The 17,159-nt window shown below is 31.5% G+C and overlaps 1 protein-coding gene across 1 annotated transcript in view; it reads right to left on the bottom strand.

Annotated features, from left to right (window-relative positions):
* The window catches only part of LOC145823968 (protein neprosin-like), a 41,422-nt gene that overhangs the window by 1,796 nt on the left and 22,467 nt on the right, over window positions 1-17,159 (bottom strand). The window contains exons 3-5 of the mRNA XM_082923547.1: window positions 2,552-2,718; window positions 1,739-1,831; window positions 748-945 (exon numbers count right to left, since the gene is read on the bottom strand). Coding sequence (XP_082779673.1) covers window positions 748-945; window positions 1,739-1,831; window positions 2,552-2,718 — 458 coding nt within the window. The remainder of the gene's footprint in view (window positions 1-747; window positions 946-1,738; window positions 1,832-2,551; window positions 2,719-17,159) is intronic.

Here is a 17,159-nt window from a genome sequence, read left to right as displayed (position 1 = left end):
ATGAGTTTTAAAAATAGTTTTGGGATGATTTGTATTTTTTTTTTTTTTGATTGATTGATGTAAAAAATGTGAGAGAATGTGAGAGGTGAGATGAAATATGAGAGATGAGAGAGAAAAAGTGATTGATTAATAATAAAAGAAAAGAAAAACGAGGAGTTTGAAAGTAATTTTGAGTTGTATTTTAAAAATATGTTTGGTTAACAAGTTGCATTTAAATCATGATTTAAAAACAGAGTTGAGTTTTGAAAAGTAAACCAAACGCTACCATAATCTCTCCATGTGGGCTTGAGACTTACATGGGCTTTACCAAATATTTGGGTCATCCTCTACATACAAGGGAAACCCAACCCAACAAACATATATATATACGCTCATACTTTTTTTTGTTGATTTTTTCCCCCTCTTTTCATTCAAAAAAGCCATTGTGCCCTAACTATAAGATTTAATGTTTAGTGTTTTTGGTTGTGCAGATTCAAGCCATGTAAACAATCACATCTGCAAGTAAAATTATTATCAAAAGTTTGCCTAAAACTTTCAACAAGATGAGGCTAAACATATAGCTTCAAAAAATGAGGACTAAAATCAATTTATAGGATCAAAAAATGTGGCTACAGTGTTTTACGTGTGTGTTCAGTTCATTCAAGAAGGTGATTCATACAAACAAATAAAACCAAATATAGAAAACAAGCAATAGTGCAAAACTAATATTGTGAAGCTATATAATCTTGATTGACTAGGATAACTTACATCAACACCACCGGTGTCATCTGCAGGAGTCATTATTTTTGAAGCAAGTTTCTCTCTAATGAGATCTTTTTTAGTAGTTCTTCTAATTGGAACTGTTCCAACCGGGCAACCCCCGCCCTTTAGTCCTAGATGTAGAGGTTTGCTAACATTTGAGGAAACTTGATCTCTTGATCTCTTAGGTAATGAAGTGGGCTTCATCTGCAATTCAACTCAATTCGAAAAAGGTAAAGGAGACATGGACATAAATTGATCACATAATGGATTACAGAAAACTCACAAGAGTTGGATTCTACTGTTGGATACGTGCATGTCTTATTTTCTATGAGCCTCATACAGTTATTAGTGTTGGGTGTGTGTATCAAATTTTGTACGATCCATACTATATTTTGGGTTAGGTTGTGAAGTTAAGAGTTCACTAGTAATTCAATGTGTAGGGTTTTATTAATTGTATGGGACTAACATTTCTATGGTTTGCCTGTAAATATGAATCTTCCCTACACTCTCCTCTCTGTTATTGATGCTTGTCCCAAAATTATATTTTATGTATTGGATTTGATCAATACAATTATTCCCTTCGCCAATAAAAAAGAAGTATTGTAGAGGTGTGAGATTGAGAAGTTTGTAAAGATGTAGGGGATATGAAAAAATTCTGGGGACAATGATAGTGAGTAAGTAAGCACGTGTAGCTTCTAGAATCAGTTAATCTTAAGTAGGGAAACGGGTAGAGTTTCAAGACTTCGGTATTGGTGTCGGATTTTAAAGGTTTTTGGTATTATTGCTGTACTCGCTATGCTTCATAGTATATTTCTCTTTTGTATGCAAATCTTTTTGATTTTAATCTTTAGTGTGTACATATGGATGTGCAATAATCCCAGCACCTATTGTGCGAACTACAGTGTACTGTGATTTATTTTGTGTTATAGAGCGTTGAATAAATAATTAAGTAGCCTTCAATTATGTGTTGGAGATAAGAGGATGTATGGAGACAAACCTGAAAATGAAAAGTATGGTTCTTCAGTAAAGGATGATCAAATGCAGGTTGCTTGTAGAAATCCACGCAATCATATATATCTCCATAATTATTCTGTAAATGTTACAATCTTTCTGTTAATTTTTATATACAAATGTTCAATTCATGAAAGGTTGTTCACAATTTTGTGCAAAAATAATAATACCATATTCTGTATTCTCAAGTTCAGAACATCAAATTAGATGGTTGCAATTCAAGACATCCATGATATTAGGCCTAAGATGCCTATTAATCTTTGCCATTTGATTTTCATAGAAAATTTAAGTGGACAATATTGGAATTGAATGTTCTCGAAACTAGTCTCAGGACATCCTAGGAAATATGATTGATTATTGAGCTCTATAAGGTGATAAGATACCAAATGAGAGATTAAGAAGGGTCTGCATTAGTAAAAACACCAAAATATTCTCCCATTATGGTCATTACATTACGTATGTATGTCAAGTGTGGTATGGGATATGATAAGATTTGACCAATTTCTCAATCCAGGAACATTTCAAACTGGGACACGATATGCAATTGATAATATCAACATCAATTATGGCAAGTCTATTAATCAAGTATAATTTACTCCCTTGAAACAAACATAGCAAAATTGAACTAAGACTGTGTTTGGATGTTAGATTTATATATGAATTTGAAAAGGGAAATAGAAAACATGAGTGAAAAATGAATCAAATATAATTATACTTTACCTAACTATTCCATTTCTCTATCTAAATTCGTGATCCAAACGCAGTCTAAATGTTTCTAATAATAGTTGAAAATAAATACTTGAATAGTCTTGACTGCTGGCTTGTTGAGATGCTTAAGTCGCTCCTCCAACTCCAAATCTTCTTCTTTAGTTAAACTCCTCCAGTCTCCTTCAATTCCATTGTGTCCCACAAGGTGATAGCATACACAGAGAAATAATACAATAGCATGTACGTCCATGGGATGATCTGGAAAAAAATAAAAAAGCATAGTCAGTGATCAAAAATCACAACAGTCATGCTATAATTATTTAAGGCAATTAATGAAATTACAATCGTACTATATCTATACACATAAGGTTCACATATTTTATTTTTGAACAAAATATATTAATAGTCCTTAAAGTATGTGTTTATTGTCATTTTGGTTCTTCAAGTTTTAATTTTGTCAATTTCATTATTGAAATTTCAATTTGAGTCAATTTGTTCCAATTCTAAGTGTACCTTCTAAATAGCTAACGGAATGGTAATAAAATACACACATGTTCTTTAAAGTATATGTTTCTTGTCATTCGTATCACTTTGGTCCTTGAATTTTTAATTTTGTCAATTTGGTCATGAAACATTAATGAAGAAAATAAAACCCATACAATATTAAAGGACGAAATTGATAAAATTGATACTTGAGAGACCAATGACACAAAATACACATTTTTAGGACCATAGTAAAATTTATAATTATTTTTTTTAACGATTTAAACATCCGTTTTGAAATTATATTAATTTGACTCAAATTGACAATTTTGAAGGAAAATGACGAAATATATATATATATATATATATATATATTTATATGCTAGAATCAGTTATTAGTTATTAGATTAGCACCTTTAGAAATTAGCCTTCTCACCCTTTGTAAATTCAACTCTCCCCAAGAAGAGTTAAATTAGGATATTTAATCTAATAGTTGTATAAACGTCACTGGTTCAATTTCGATAGAGAAGTTGGGCTTGATAGATTGGTTGTAAATAACTCTCTTATATATTGACCCCAAAAAAAAACCCTTAAAATTATAATAATTAAATTTATTTCCAATGAAGTAATTTATTTAAGAATTAATGAATTAAAAACTAATCTCTTGCATTGCTCCAATTTAATTTTAGTTGAAAACTGAAAATATCAATTTGACTGGATTGATGGCTAACCATAGGATTTTTTATGGAGAAAATTATACCAATGAGGTGACAAATTTATAATATAGGAAAATTCATTTTAAATTAGATAGTCTTATCAAAGTAACTTATTATTTTAAAATGCCATTGTCATATTATTTTAATTAAATTATTTATGTAAAATTTATTTTTGTAAATCGATTTCTTAAATTTATTTTAATAAGAGTGCGAGAGAGAATTATTTTTTATTTTTGATAACTTCTCACTGTTTACAAAGAAATGGTCCAATTAAACTATAGACTGACCCAAAAAATTGTTTGGGGCAAGGAGATTTTGAACTTAACAACATAACGAGAGCACATCCCATTTCCCCTGCCTTGACTACCATGCCAACTCCTTAGATAGTGTTTCATTCATTGGAATGATTAAAGTGGAATGAAATTATCATTCCATCAAAATATTCATTCATTTGTTTAATTAAATTAAAAAAATAATAACAAACGCATTATAAATAGAATTACCTTTCACAATTTTAAATAAATAGTCATTCCATATGAAAGACTATGGAATTATAAATAGAATTACCTTTCACAATTTTAAATAAATAGTCATTCCATATGAAAGACTATGGAAATACAATTCATTTTAATCAACCAAAAATAGAGCATAATGGTTAGCAATGTTATTCTATTAGGAAGAGATTAAAAAAGACATGTCAAACTGCTAAACCAAAGTTAACCAAATAACAATGAAAATGAACAGACAAATTAAACAGGAAATACTGAGTAAATTTACAAATGCACATACAAAAATCAAGGCATAATTTGTTTCAAGTAATGATTGTCATATAAAAAAAAATGCAAGTGATTATTTGTAAGTAATTGAAGGAAAATACAATAAATTTTTATTTTTTATTTTTTTGAGTTTAGTAAAAATGGATTTAAATATACTAATTTTACAACTATTAAGCATGAATTAACACCGTTTTCTGTTAAAAAAGTATACTTGTAGGGAGAGATGTTGTGAACTGCTGCTTTGCTTGACTAACATTTATTTAATTTTTCACTCTGTAATTTGGAATTCAGACTAAAACATCTTTACATTTGAAGGAAGTTATAAAAAATTTCTAATTAAAATTAACAAATTATTAACTAGGAAAAAATATAATGCCATAAATCATAAACAAATACCTGAAAGACAATAGAATTCTGTCACAAGAATGATTTTGAGACCTCAATACACATGGGAATGGGAATGAAAATGGAAATGGGAATGTGTGTGGTTCAAATATATATACTAGTAAAAGAAGCCGATGTCTAGCAATGCCCATTATTATTATGGTTAATTCTAATAAATGTCTCTGGGGTATTTGATTAGCAATGCCCATTATTATTATGGTTAATGCTAATAAATGTCTTTGGGGTATTTGATAAGATGTAGTTAAGAAAAATATTATAGGTGTAACGCCCTCAAAAAAAAACCCATTATATATATACATCATTGACATGCAATATTAAAAGAAAACAATTCATTATCCCATTCATCAGAGTATTATTAAATAAAAACATTACATGTAATACCAAACTAAATGCCCTACAGGCTTACATCTTTCCAAGCTAACACTTGGACACAAAAAAGATGAGTACTAACTCATTTACAAGTTAAGCCCTAGGCTTGATTACATATCAAATAAAAACAAATAACTAAAGATGGTCTTCAGCATCCAAAAGCTAAATCCTTCCAAGCTAAGTCCTTGGAGGTAGCTTATCACCTGAACCTGAAAATGATGTTCCCATAAAGGGTGAGCCACAGCCCAGTAGAAAAATACTAAACCAAATATAAGCATTGAATAAAGCTATAGCATTCAATAGATGGTTAACCAAGATATTCAATTTTATCATTAAACAGTCTCATGACACTAATGTCTAAGACACATTTCACTTTCCATTATTATCAACATGGCTCAGAACCTGGCCAAACTTACAACAGTGAATTATATATCATATTCACATTACTTCCAATATCAACAAAACAAATGAGACTCATGCTCATATCAAAACACTTCATACTTCCCATTTGATACACATTTTAGTGTTGTATCAATAATCATGTAAAAACACTTCAATATAATAAGCACACATAAAAATGGTGCTAATGGAGTCCATCCCCTATCTCCTCCCAAACAAAAATCCGGTTTAGAGGTCCATCCCCTATCTTCCCCTAAACCGTGGAGTACATCCCCTATCTCCTCCCAAACAATATGCATATGCAATGCTCAATCAATACATGTAATTTCTGTATTAATTCAATAGTCTAAAATTATAACTTAACAAATTGATTAGTTTCAATTTTCCCTAATCCGCATGCAATGTCTACAACAAACACGACTATCCTCCACCGATAGCCCAAAACAGTTATTTCTAGACTGGAAATAAATATATCAACAATTCAATAGGCGAGTGATTTTAATTATCCAACTACACCATTTAATCAATGAATTCCTCAATTTCATGCATTTAACCAATTTCCCCAATTTCCTTAAATTAATTATACAAATTAATTTATTTAAACAACTAGGGTTTTTCCCAAAATTACCAAATTACTCCCAACATATCAAAATACCAAAACTTAGGACAAAACTTATAGGATGGAGTAGGAAATCCCTACCTCGAAGAAAATAACCCGTATGGAGAAGATGGAGATGAAGACCAAAGACCAACGTGCTCCAAATCCCAAGTTTCTCAGATTAAAACGAAGCCCTCAACTCACTCTAACTTTTTAATAAAGGATCAAAGGTAGAAACTCACTCTAAGTAGATCAATCGAAAGAGAGAAGGTGTGTAGAGGGAGAGAGAGAGATAAAAACACTCCAGGGGCGGTTTTTAAAAAGTTATGAAGGAAAAGTAGGTCAAAAAGTGATCCAAAAAGTGAAATCACGGACTGATATAATCGACTCTACGCTCGAGCGTAGAAATCCCCGCTCGAGCGTAAGACACAGAATCATGCTCGAGCGTGAAGAAAGCCGCTCGAGCGTCGATTGCACCCTTCCAGAAGTTTTGCAGGCGCTGGCACCCGCTCGAGCGTCAAACTCCCCGCTCGAGCGGAGGAGCAAAAACAAGGGATCACGCTCGAGCGTAAAAACTATCGCTCGAGCGGAAGAACTGCAGAGCAAAATACTGGGAGATGGAAAATCACGCTCGAGCGTCAAAATTTCCCGCTCGAGCGGAGAAGCAACAACGAAGGGACCGCTCGAGCGTTAAAACTTCCGCTCGAGCGTGAAGGCCAAAATCTGGGCATCACCTATTGGCATCTAAAATCAACCAACCTGTAACAGACCCGCCCAACACAACCTATACTTCAAATACAAAGAGATTAAAGGACAACAACAACCAATAAGTAATGACAGGATCCACGGAACCTAAGTCCGGATACAATAATTTAAAGAGAAAAGACCGGGGTCGCTATAATAGGTCTCAAATTTTTTACCAAACAAAGGACTAAATGTCTCCTATTGACCCCACAATCATGTGAAAATCCACACTCATGTGAGATATTTCGTCATTTGTTTGGTAAAACATTTGGTATTCCTAACATTACCCATGTGTTAAATAGGGAATTGGGGTACCTACTGTGCATCAAGCATGCGAGTGCTATTGTGCATGCTTTGAGGCTCACTCTGAGTCTTATATTGATAATTCGAACTATTTATTTTTTAGTGTATACCATGAAAAACACATCTATAAATAATCAAGCTGATCTGACAACAGTAACTCTTTTATCAAAATACATTTGTACTGATAAAAATGAATAGTCAATGTTATTTTGAATATAATATTGAATATAAATATGTTTCGATTTAAGGGTTATCGTTAACCGATTATCTTATTTTTTACAAGTATATTATACACGATATAGTCTAAAAAATAAATACTTTCAATCATTAAAATAAGAATCGAAATGAGTCTCACCGTCAGCACAACAGTGCCAGTAGTGCTTGACATATACAATAGGCACCCTAATTTTTTTTTTCTTTATTTTTTATCAGGACAATAGGCACCCTAATTTTTCTTGATTTTTCTAGATTTTAGTAAATACTTTCTTGATTTTTCTTGATTTTGGTAAATACTTTCTTGATTTTTATCAGGACAATAGGCACAATAGGCACCCTATTATTAGGCACAATAGGCACCCTAATAAATACTTTCTTGATTTTTCTTGATTTTAGTAACGGTCTAATTTTAAATTATTAATGCATATTTAATATTATATTAAATTTTCTTGAAATTAGTAATTTTCTATTTTTAATCTATTAATTAAGGGTAAATTACACTCCGTAGTCATGTATTTATTAAATTATTATTTTTATTAAAGATTTATACAATAGAGTAATTAGAGGAAGATATTGATAATTGACTAAAAGTGCAAGAGTTGACTGTCACAATTTCATGTGTAGAGATCAAAGTGAGATTTAGTATAAAATACAGAGGTGTAAAGTGTAATTTATTCATTAATTAAATTACATGCATGTAATAGTTTTGTATTTTTAATCCATTATTTAAAATTGAACAAATACCAAGAATCATGAAATAAAGTATTATTGGTTGCTACTTATCACGTGCCCGAGAAGCACTTGGTAATTGTGCAATAATCACAATTTTTTAATAAATTTTTTTACTAAATAATTCATCTATAATGATTTGGTAAGGGAATTGGGCTTTATATTATTGGATTTGTAACAAATCAAAATTGACACATATGATACTTATATCATTGTGAGTATAAAAAAATTTTTGTCACTCTTAAACATTTTCTTTCACCAAAATAATCTATTCCCAACGGATCAATAATTCACCATATCTGATGTTCAAATGCACCATCGAATGCAAGTTAAATGCATCCTTTAATCTTTGTACGTTATGCCTGTTGGAAAACAGATCTTGGGATTTGAATATTTGTTTTATGATATTGCTATTGCTTGCAGGCTGCCCAGTGTAACGTTGAAGGAAGTGAAAACGCATTTATATTGTTAACAACCAAATGCAAACCTAATTTGTTGAACTTATCAACTTGTTTTGTTGTTTCATGGAGTGGATTAGGGTGGTTTTAATATGGAATTTCTGAATTCTCTTTGAAAGGTTATAGTTGATCAATTATGGATTAATTTTTGTTAACTGTTATATAGCGACCCCGGTCTTTTCCCATTTGATTATTGTATCCGGACTTAGGTTCCGTAGATTCCGTCATTGTATAATTGTTGTTGTCATTCATTATTTTCTTATTTTGAGTCTTGAGTTATGTTGGGAAGATTTGGAGCAGGTTGGTTGAGCTTAGGAACCAAGTCTAGTTGCCCAGATTTTGGCTTATCCGCTCGAGCGGAGGTTTGGACGCTCGAGCGGGGAATACACCCATCCAGTATCTCCTGTGTAGTGTTGGCCGCTCGAGCGGGGGATTGGATGCTCGAGCGGGAAGTCGTGAGTGACGCTCGAGCGGGGAGTTGGGCGCTCGAGCGGGGACCTGTCTGTAAAAACTTCTGGGAGTGTGCATTCGCCGCTCGAGCGGGAGTTTGGGCGCTCGAGCGGGAGTCTGTGAGTGGAGCTCGAGCGGGGGTTTCCACGCTCGAGCGGGGCGACTGGTATAAAAATCCGAGATCTGACTTTCTGGATCATTTTTCATCTCCTTTTTTATTTTAAAACCCTAGAACCGTCTTCTCCCTCTCCCTACACACCTTCTCTCTTAGGTTTGATCTACTTAGAGTGTATTTCTACCCTAAGTCCTTTGTTAAAAAGATAGAGTGAGTCGAGGGCTTCCATTTAATCTGAACGTTTGGTGGTTTGGAGCACTTTGGAATTTGGGTCTTCATCTTCATCTTATCCATTCGAGTTCTTCACTTCAAGGTAGGGATTTCCTACTCCATTCTATAAGTTTTGTTCTAAGTTTTGGTATTTTGATATGTTGGGAGTACTTTGGTAATTTTGGGAAAAACCCTAGTTGTATTAATAAATTAATTTGTATAATTAATTTAAGGAAATTGGGGAAATTGGGGAAATGCATGAAATTGAGGAATTCATTGATTAAATGGTGTAGTTGGATAATTTAAACCACTCGCCTATTGAATTGTTGTTATATTTATTTCCAGTCTAGAAATAACTGTTTTGGGCTATCGGTGGAGGATAGTCGTGATTGTTGTAGACATTGCATGTGGATTAGGAATAACTGAAACTAATCACATTGGTTAAGTCATTTATTTTGACTATTGCATTAATACAGAAAATACGTGTATTGATTGAGCATTGCATTTGCATATATTGTTTTGTGTGGGAGGAGATAGGGGATGTACTCCACGGTTTAGGGGAAGATAGGGGATGGACCTCTAAACCGGATTTTGTTTGGGAGGAGATAGGGGATGGACTCCATTAGCACCATTTTTATGTGTGCTTATTCTATTGAAGTGTTTTTACATGATTATTGATACAGCACTAAAATGTGTATCAAATGGGAAGTACGAAGTGTTTTGATATGAGCATGAGTCTCATTTGTTTTGTTGATATTGAAAGTAATGTGAATATGATATATAATTCACTGTTGTGAGTTTGGCCAGGTTCTGAGCCATGTTGATAATAATGGAAAGTGAAATGTGTCTTAGACATTAGTGTCATGAGACTGTTTAATGATAAAATTGATTATCTTGGTTAACCATCTATTGAATGCTATAGCTTTATTCAATGCTTATATTTGGTTTAGTATTTTTCTACTGGGCTGTGGCTCACCCTTTATGGGAACATCATTTTCAGGTTCAGGTGATAAGCTACTTCCACGGACTTAGCCTGGAAGGATTTGATGTTTGGGATTTTGAAGACTTGTCTTTAGTTATATGTTTTATTTTGTTATTTTTGAGATTTCATGTAAACATTCAAGCCTAGGGCTTAACTTGTAAATGAGTTAGTACTCATCCTTTTTGTGTCCAAGTGTTAGCTTGGAAAGATGTAAGCCCTTAGGGCATTTATTTTGATGTTGCAGGATGTTACATGTGATGTCTTTCAATAAGAATACTCTGATGACTAACTCAAATGATTCGTTTTCTTTTATAAATGCATGTTAATGTTATGGTTATTATGGGTTTATTTTGAGGGCGTTACATGTTAGTAAATTTGTTTGATTGAAGTTCTTCATTAGAACATGATTCAATGTAATGCCCATTTTTATTTTTATTTTTATTTTTATTTTTGGGTGAGATATATTGAAACTAGACAAATAAATCATTAGGAATGTATTATAGTAGCTATGGTAGCATCAAAAGGTTTCATGAAACCATTTTTTGAAAAAAAAAAAAAAAAAAAAAAGTCCAAATTTATCACAATTTATTTTTGTAAACTGAAATTAATAATACTAGAAAAAAAATTGTTTTGTAGAAACAATCACAGTTTTTTGAAGGTAAGATTAGGGTTAAAAAAACTGTGATAAATTATAACCATAAACAATCCTACCTTCAAAGATCATACTTAGTGAGGGAGAAAAGGTTGAGATTGTTTATGAAAGATCATGATTAACCGTTATCTTTCAGTGTTTTTATAGTAGTGATAGGAGAGAAAGATAGAAGATTTCGTTAATTGTACAACAGACAGATTAGCATGTAGATCAATATCCAAACCCATTGTGCGAAAAAGTGAGGCCAGAATTGAAAATTTAGGCTGTGTTTGGTGCAGTGTTCTAACTATAATTCTACCCCTTAACATGAACCCTCTATTTGGATACAACTTCTAAAATTAATTCCACACCTACGTTTGAAAACTCGTCTACCCAGTCATATCCCTGGACGTCTCCCCAGAGGTTCAGCCGGTTGACCGGAACAATATTTTTTTTTTTTTTTGCACCTGTTATTTTTATATTTTAAATAAAAAATATTTTCGGATTTTTTTTTAAATTTTTTGTGTTTTGAATAAAATTTTGGATTGTGTGTTTGGTTATTAATTGTAAGTTTTTAAATCAAATATCATGTCACATCGAAAATTTCAAACTCAATTCAAAACTATTTTTAAAACTCATAATCAAACAAATTTTCCACACTCAAATCATAATTCCAAAACTCACAAACTCAAAATACAACTTTATTCTCAAATTATAATTTTAAAACTCTACCAAACGCTACCTTAAAGTTTCTTAAACTCGTACGATTTGGCTTAGATTGGACCTCTTCCCGATTTTTATGACTTTTGTGGTTAGCTCTAGTTTAGGTTTTTATTAAGTTGAGAAAGGGCTTAAAAAAAGCTTCTTATATGGGGGTGTTTGTTTCAACTTTTCAAAGCTAACTTATAGCTTTTAGCTTTAAAAAAGTTATTTTGGACTGTTTGGTTAAACTTATTTCAAACAGCTTCTGATTCTAACAGCTTATTTTAACTAAAAAAAGCTGATTCTCAGAAGCTGCTCACCCCTTACTTTTGATTATCAGCTTCTGCTGTGGACATGTTAATTTATGGTTATACTCCTAGATTTTTTTATTTTTTATTTTTTTAAAAATAGAAAAAGATCCAAATGGACTATAGATTATTATTATTATTTTTTATGAGAAATGTAGAAAAGTAGTAAATAATAAAAAATAAAAATTAATTGAAAAAGCTATTTCACAGCTTATTTAACAAACATTACTCAGCAACTTAAATCTATAATTCAACAGTCACACCAAACAGATTAACAACTTCTGATTAAAATTATAATCTATAATCTGTTAAGTTATAATCTATAAGTTGTTTTAACAGTTACACCAAACGGGGCCATGATCTTGCAAACCCTCTTCTGCTTATATTTCTATCATGCCATCATTCTTATTTGAACATTAAATTTGGGGGTAATTACAACCAAAAAATAAAAAATAAAAAAATTCCAACATTTAATTCTTATAACAAAATAAATCTTGAACTTTTAATCTTATCAATTTAAATTTCAATCTTTTAATTTATTTTTCAATCTAGACCATTAGTTTACTTATATTAAGTAAAATCGACGGGAAAAATATATTTTAGTTTTTAAACTCAATATAGGTATACTTAAAATGTCTAAAATACCTTCTGTAGTTGAATATAATGATTAAAATACTATTTTTTAATTAGTTTTACTGAACAAAAATAGACAAATAATTTAGATTGAAAACAAATTAAAAGTATAGGATTTAAATTACCGAAATAAAAAAATTCAAGATTTATTTTATTATAAGAGTGAAGCCTTTTTTTTTTATAATTATTACCGCATAAATTTTTTTTCCTTGTTTTTTCAAGAACAAAGATTGTTTCCTGGAAATTGATTTTTCAAAGCTATCACTTCTTTTTTTTTAATATTTAAATGCTATGAAATTCATATTTCATTATTTTTAATATGACCAACTAATACATTATTTTTATTAACAAAATAAACAAAATTATAACTGATTAATTCATTTTTTCGTTCTTTGCATGGGCTAAGTAATCATTTTCTGGTGCTTCTTTTAAAATCTCAAGTTCAAAACTTCTTAAGTGTAAATAATTTTTTTGGGTCAATCTATATGGGCTTTATCTTGACTTTAATTGGGACGCTGCTAGTGGTCTCCTAAATTAGTTGGTCCAATGAACCGAATATAGAGTTTTTTTTTTTTTAAAAAAAAAAAAAAATCATTTCGCAACAATTTTGACCTAGGTTCTAAAATGAAATAACATTAAATTTGAGGTGGGTAAAGAAAGAAAGCCTCGGGAGATTTTTCAGCAATATTGGCAGTTTTTTCAAAAGTAGATAATTTCAACTATAAAAGTAAAGTAAATGAAGATGAAACTCTTGTATCTCTATAAAAAAATAAAAATAAAAAGTAGAGTGATGCTATTTCTCCTTATTTTGGTCATTGTGTTTAAGTTTGTCCATTTGGGCAAAGTAGAAAAATGCTTGGACTTTTGATCCAACAAAATTGAGACTTTTATTTATGAAGTGAGTGTCCAATTAAATATAAATTAAGAAATAGGAGTGAGGATAAGTTCAAAAAAATTTGAAGTCAGTGGCAGTGAGGGGTGGAGCAGTGCATGTACAGAGTTGTTAAAAAAAGGGGACAATTACCTGCTTTATTTTCTGCCGAATGTTGCAACACAATTTTACTGAGATTTTAGATGGTTTTTCTGGGTTTTGATTATGATGATTTGAAACTACCATTTCTTAAGCGAAATTGGGAGGCAATTTTGTGGGTTTTCGTGATTTCTCTAAGATTTTCGATGGTTTTCCTGGTTTTGATTTTGTTGTTGATTGGTTCTGATTGGGAGACATGCGATGATCATGATGAAGAGGAAGAGATGTTAAGGAAGGTTGAAGAGAGAGGGCTGAGATAGAGGAGGAGTTTGAAGGAGGTGAGCCAGGTGATGAAGAACGCGGTAACGGAGCTGGTGAAGACAGAGGAGAGTGAAGAGAGAGCATACTAGGAGGGAAGAGAAATAGAGAGAGCGGCTGTGACTGAGGGGTTGTTTGGGAAGGGCTAGATTAGTATACTTTTTGACTTTTTATGAAAAAATGTGAAATATGGATTGGGTTTGAAGTAGTATGGTAGAGAGGTGATGTAACTTAAATAAGATGATTGTGACCTAAATAGGATAATGTGCTAAAATAGCATGTGTTATTTTAGCACAGACCAAACAACTGCTGAGTAATTTTGAGGGGATTGTAGTTAGGGCTGTGCGTGGTGTGGTTTAGGCTATTTGAGAGTAAATTACAAATTGAATGGCAGATTGACGGATTGACAAATCACGATTTAAGCGATTTTGGGTGGATTTTTAACCAATTATCAAACATTTACATAATATATAGCACTAATTTGCATAATATTTTTTTATATTTTCTAATTTTACATAATTTGTTTCATATATATAAGTACTAATTTGTAACAAATTTCACATCTTAAGTCTCTCTCATACTCATTTTTACGTTGATATTTCATTGAAAATTAAAAAATATATATGTATTAACTATAGTGGAGCGGAGCAATTTAGAAGGTGGATCATAAATTTTAAAATTTAATTCACGATTAGCGAATAGAGCGGTGTGAATTGCTATGGATCGGTGCGATTTTAGCATATTGAGCGGTATTTTGCACAAGCGTGGTTGTAGTAGATATTATACATAGGCATGCATGGGTTGTAGAGTGCATAGGGATGATGTATGTATGCATACATATTGGGTTGTTTTGGGAAGTAAGTTAAAAACTGACTTTTTAACTTTTTTTTTTTTAAACTTTTTTTAAAAAAAAACATGTAAAAATGTAGAGACGTGATGTGACTCAAAAAAAATTTTAAAAAAAGGTCAAAAAATTAACTTTTACCCCAATTGTGTGTTTTTTTTTCTTTTTTTGAATGAATGTTGATTTTGTGGTTCAACTTGGATTTTAATAATAATAATAATATTATTAATATTACTTATTTTTATTTATTGATTCTATTTTTTTAATTTTATTTTACATATATATATATATATATATTGTGATACTTGTTAGGTTTTATTCTTGGCAACCCCGTTTGACAAAACTCCTTTCAGTTGTATTTATTTTCGCACTTTTATTTCAGTGAGGCTATGAGTGTTTAGATGCGAATCCAACCCGAATTGTGCCTTTTAGAGAAGTTTGTGATGCTAATGCTTTCAAGATTGCCGCTTCGCTGATTATGACGGGGATCGAGCTGACGCTCGAGCGGGCTGTTGGGTGCTCGAGCGGACCGCGTGAACACAGTTTTCCGGATTTCAATAAGGATTGGGTTTTCTTCCAAATCTAGGATTACTTTTGGTTTTCTATAAGTAGTTGGTTTTCTCCCAAGACTAGACGACTCCAAAATTCCTCCAAATCTTCTTTCTGGTTCTTAAGGTTTATATCTGGGGATATTTTGTTAGTTTTCTTTGATGTTTTATTGAGTATTCAACTCATGGTTTAAAGAGAGTACATCAAAGGTTTTGTTTGTTATACACAAGAGAGAGAGAGAGAGTTGTTCTTCGGTAGATTCTGAAGAATTCGAGCCTGAAGCTTCGGTGGATTCTGGTGTGGCTCATCGTAAAGACAATTCTGAGGTGAAGACGGGTTGGAAGAGGCACATAGAGATTGGTTCAATTAGGCGTGGATTCGCTAGGTAATTGAGAGTATACCTGTGTAATTCCTTTATATCTTCTTAGTGGATTGTTTTGTGGCTGTTGCCCGTGGTTTTTTTATCACAATTGGAGGTGTCCAATTGTGGTTTTTCCACGTAAAATCATTGTGTTGTTTTGTCTTGATTGTTTGATTGGGATTGTTATATATTGCTTAAAATTGATACATAATCACAAATCAACATCTAGGGGATTTCTAGATTTTTCAATACTATCCCTAGTTGTTGTTGATAATATATAATTTCTTCAGATATTTTATCAACTATTTTTGTTGTAAATTCTATATCTTTAGCAACACCAATATTTAGTAGAATTTGTAAAAAATTACGATGTTGTTGACAGTTTATGATCAATACTAGTACTTGATTACAATTTAGTGACTGATCTAGGATATAGAAATGATGATAAACACTCATAAAAAAGGAATAAAAACTTATAACTTCTTATAATTTTAAGTTGTTTTGATTTTAGGGCCACTATGCTTCCAAAAGAAGAATAGCATCTAAAGATTTTGATAGTTATTGAAGGGCTTTGGTGTTAGCAAGCTTTCAGTTTGCAAAGGTGGCTAACCTCAACCTTTCCTTCCTTAGATCAGGCTCAACAGAAGTTTGAGAGTAAAATTACAAATTGAATGGCGGATTGATAGATTAGTGAATTGGCAAATCGCGATTTAGGCGGTTTTAGGCGATTGGTGGATTAAAGAATATTCTAACCAATTATCAAACATTTGCATAACATATAACAATAATTTGTATAATATTTTTTTATATATATAACTCAAACTAATTTTACATAATATGTTTCATATATATAAGTACTAATTTGTAACAAATTTTACATCTTAAATCTCTCTCATATTCATTTTTACTTTGATATTTCATTGGAAGTTAAAGATATATATGTATTAATTATAGCGAAGCGGAGTGATTTAGAAGGCGTACCGTAAATATTAAAATTTAATCTGTGATTAATGGATAGAGCGGTGTAGATTGATACAGATCAGTGCGATTTTAGTGGATTGAGCAGTATTTTGCACAACTGTAGTTGTTGTAGATATTATACATAGGCATGCATAGGTTGTAGAATCCATGGGGATGATGTATGTATGTGTACATATTGGGTTTTTTTTGGGAAGTAAGTTAAAAATTAGCTTTCTGACCTTTTTTTTTTTTTTTTTAAACATGTAAAAATGTAGAGACATAATGTAACAAAAAAAATCAAAAAATTAGCTTTTATCCCAATTACGCATTTTTTTCTTTTTGGGAATGAATGTTGATACCTGCACTATAACGATTTTGGTTTAGACCCGACCCGTTTATTGTTTTGGATCTGGGATTCCTATTCTTGAATGGTTGTTCATATCTTTATTCATTCTATTCCTTGTTGAGTT

This window comes from Camellia sinensis, chromosome 4, assembly GCF_055761805.1.
Source record: "Camellia sinensis isolate YWXY chromosome 4, ASM5576180v1, whole genome shotgun sequence".
Classification (NCBI taxonomy): Eukaryota; Viridiplantae; Streptophyta; class Magnoliopsida; order Ericales; family Theaceae; genus Camellia; species Camellia sinensis.
The sequence above is the reverse complement of the archived record's forward strand: the minus strand, read 5'-3'. Positions and strand labels throughout refer to the sequence as shown.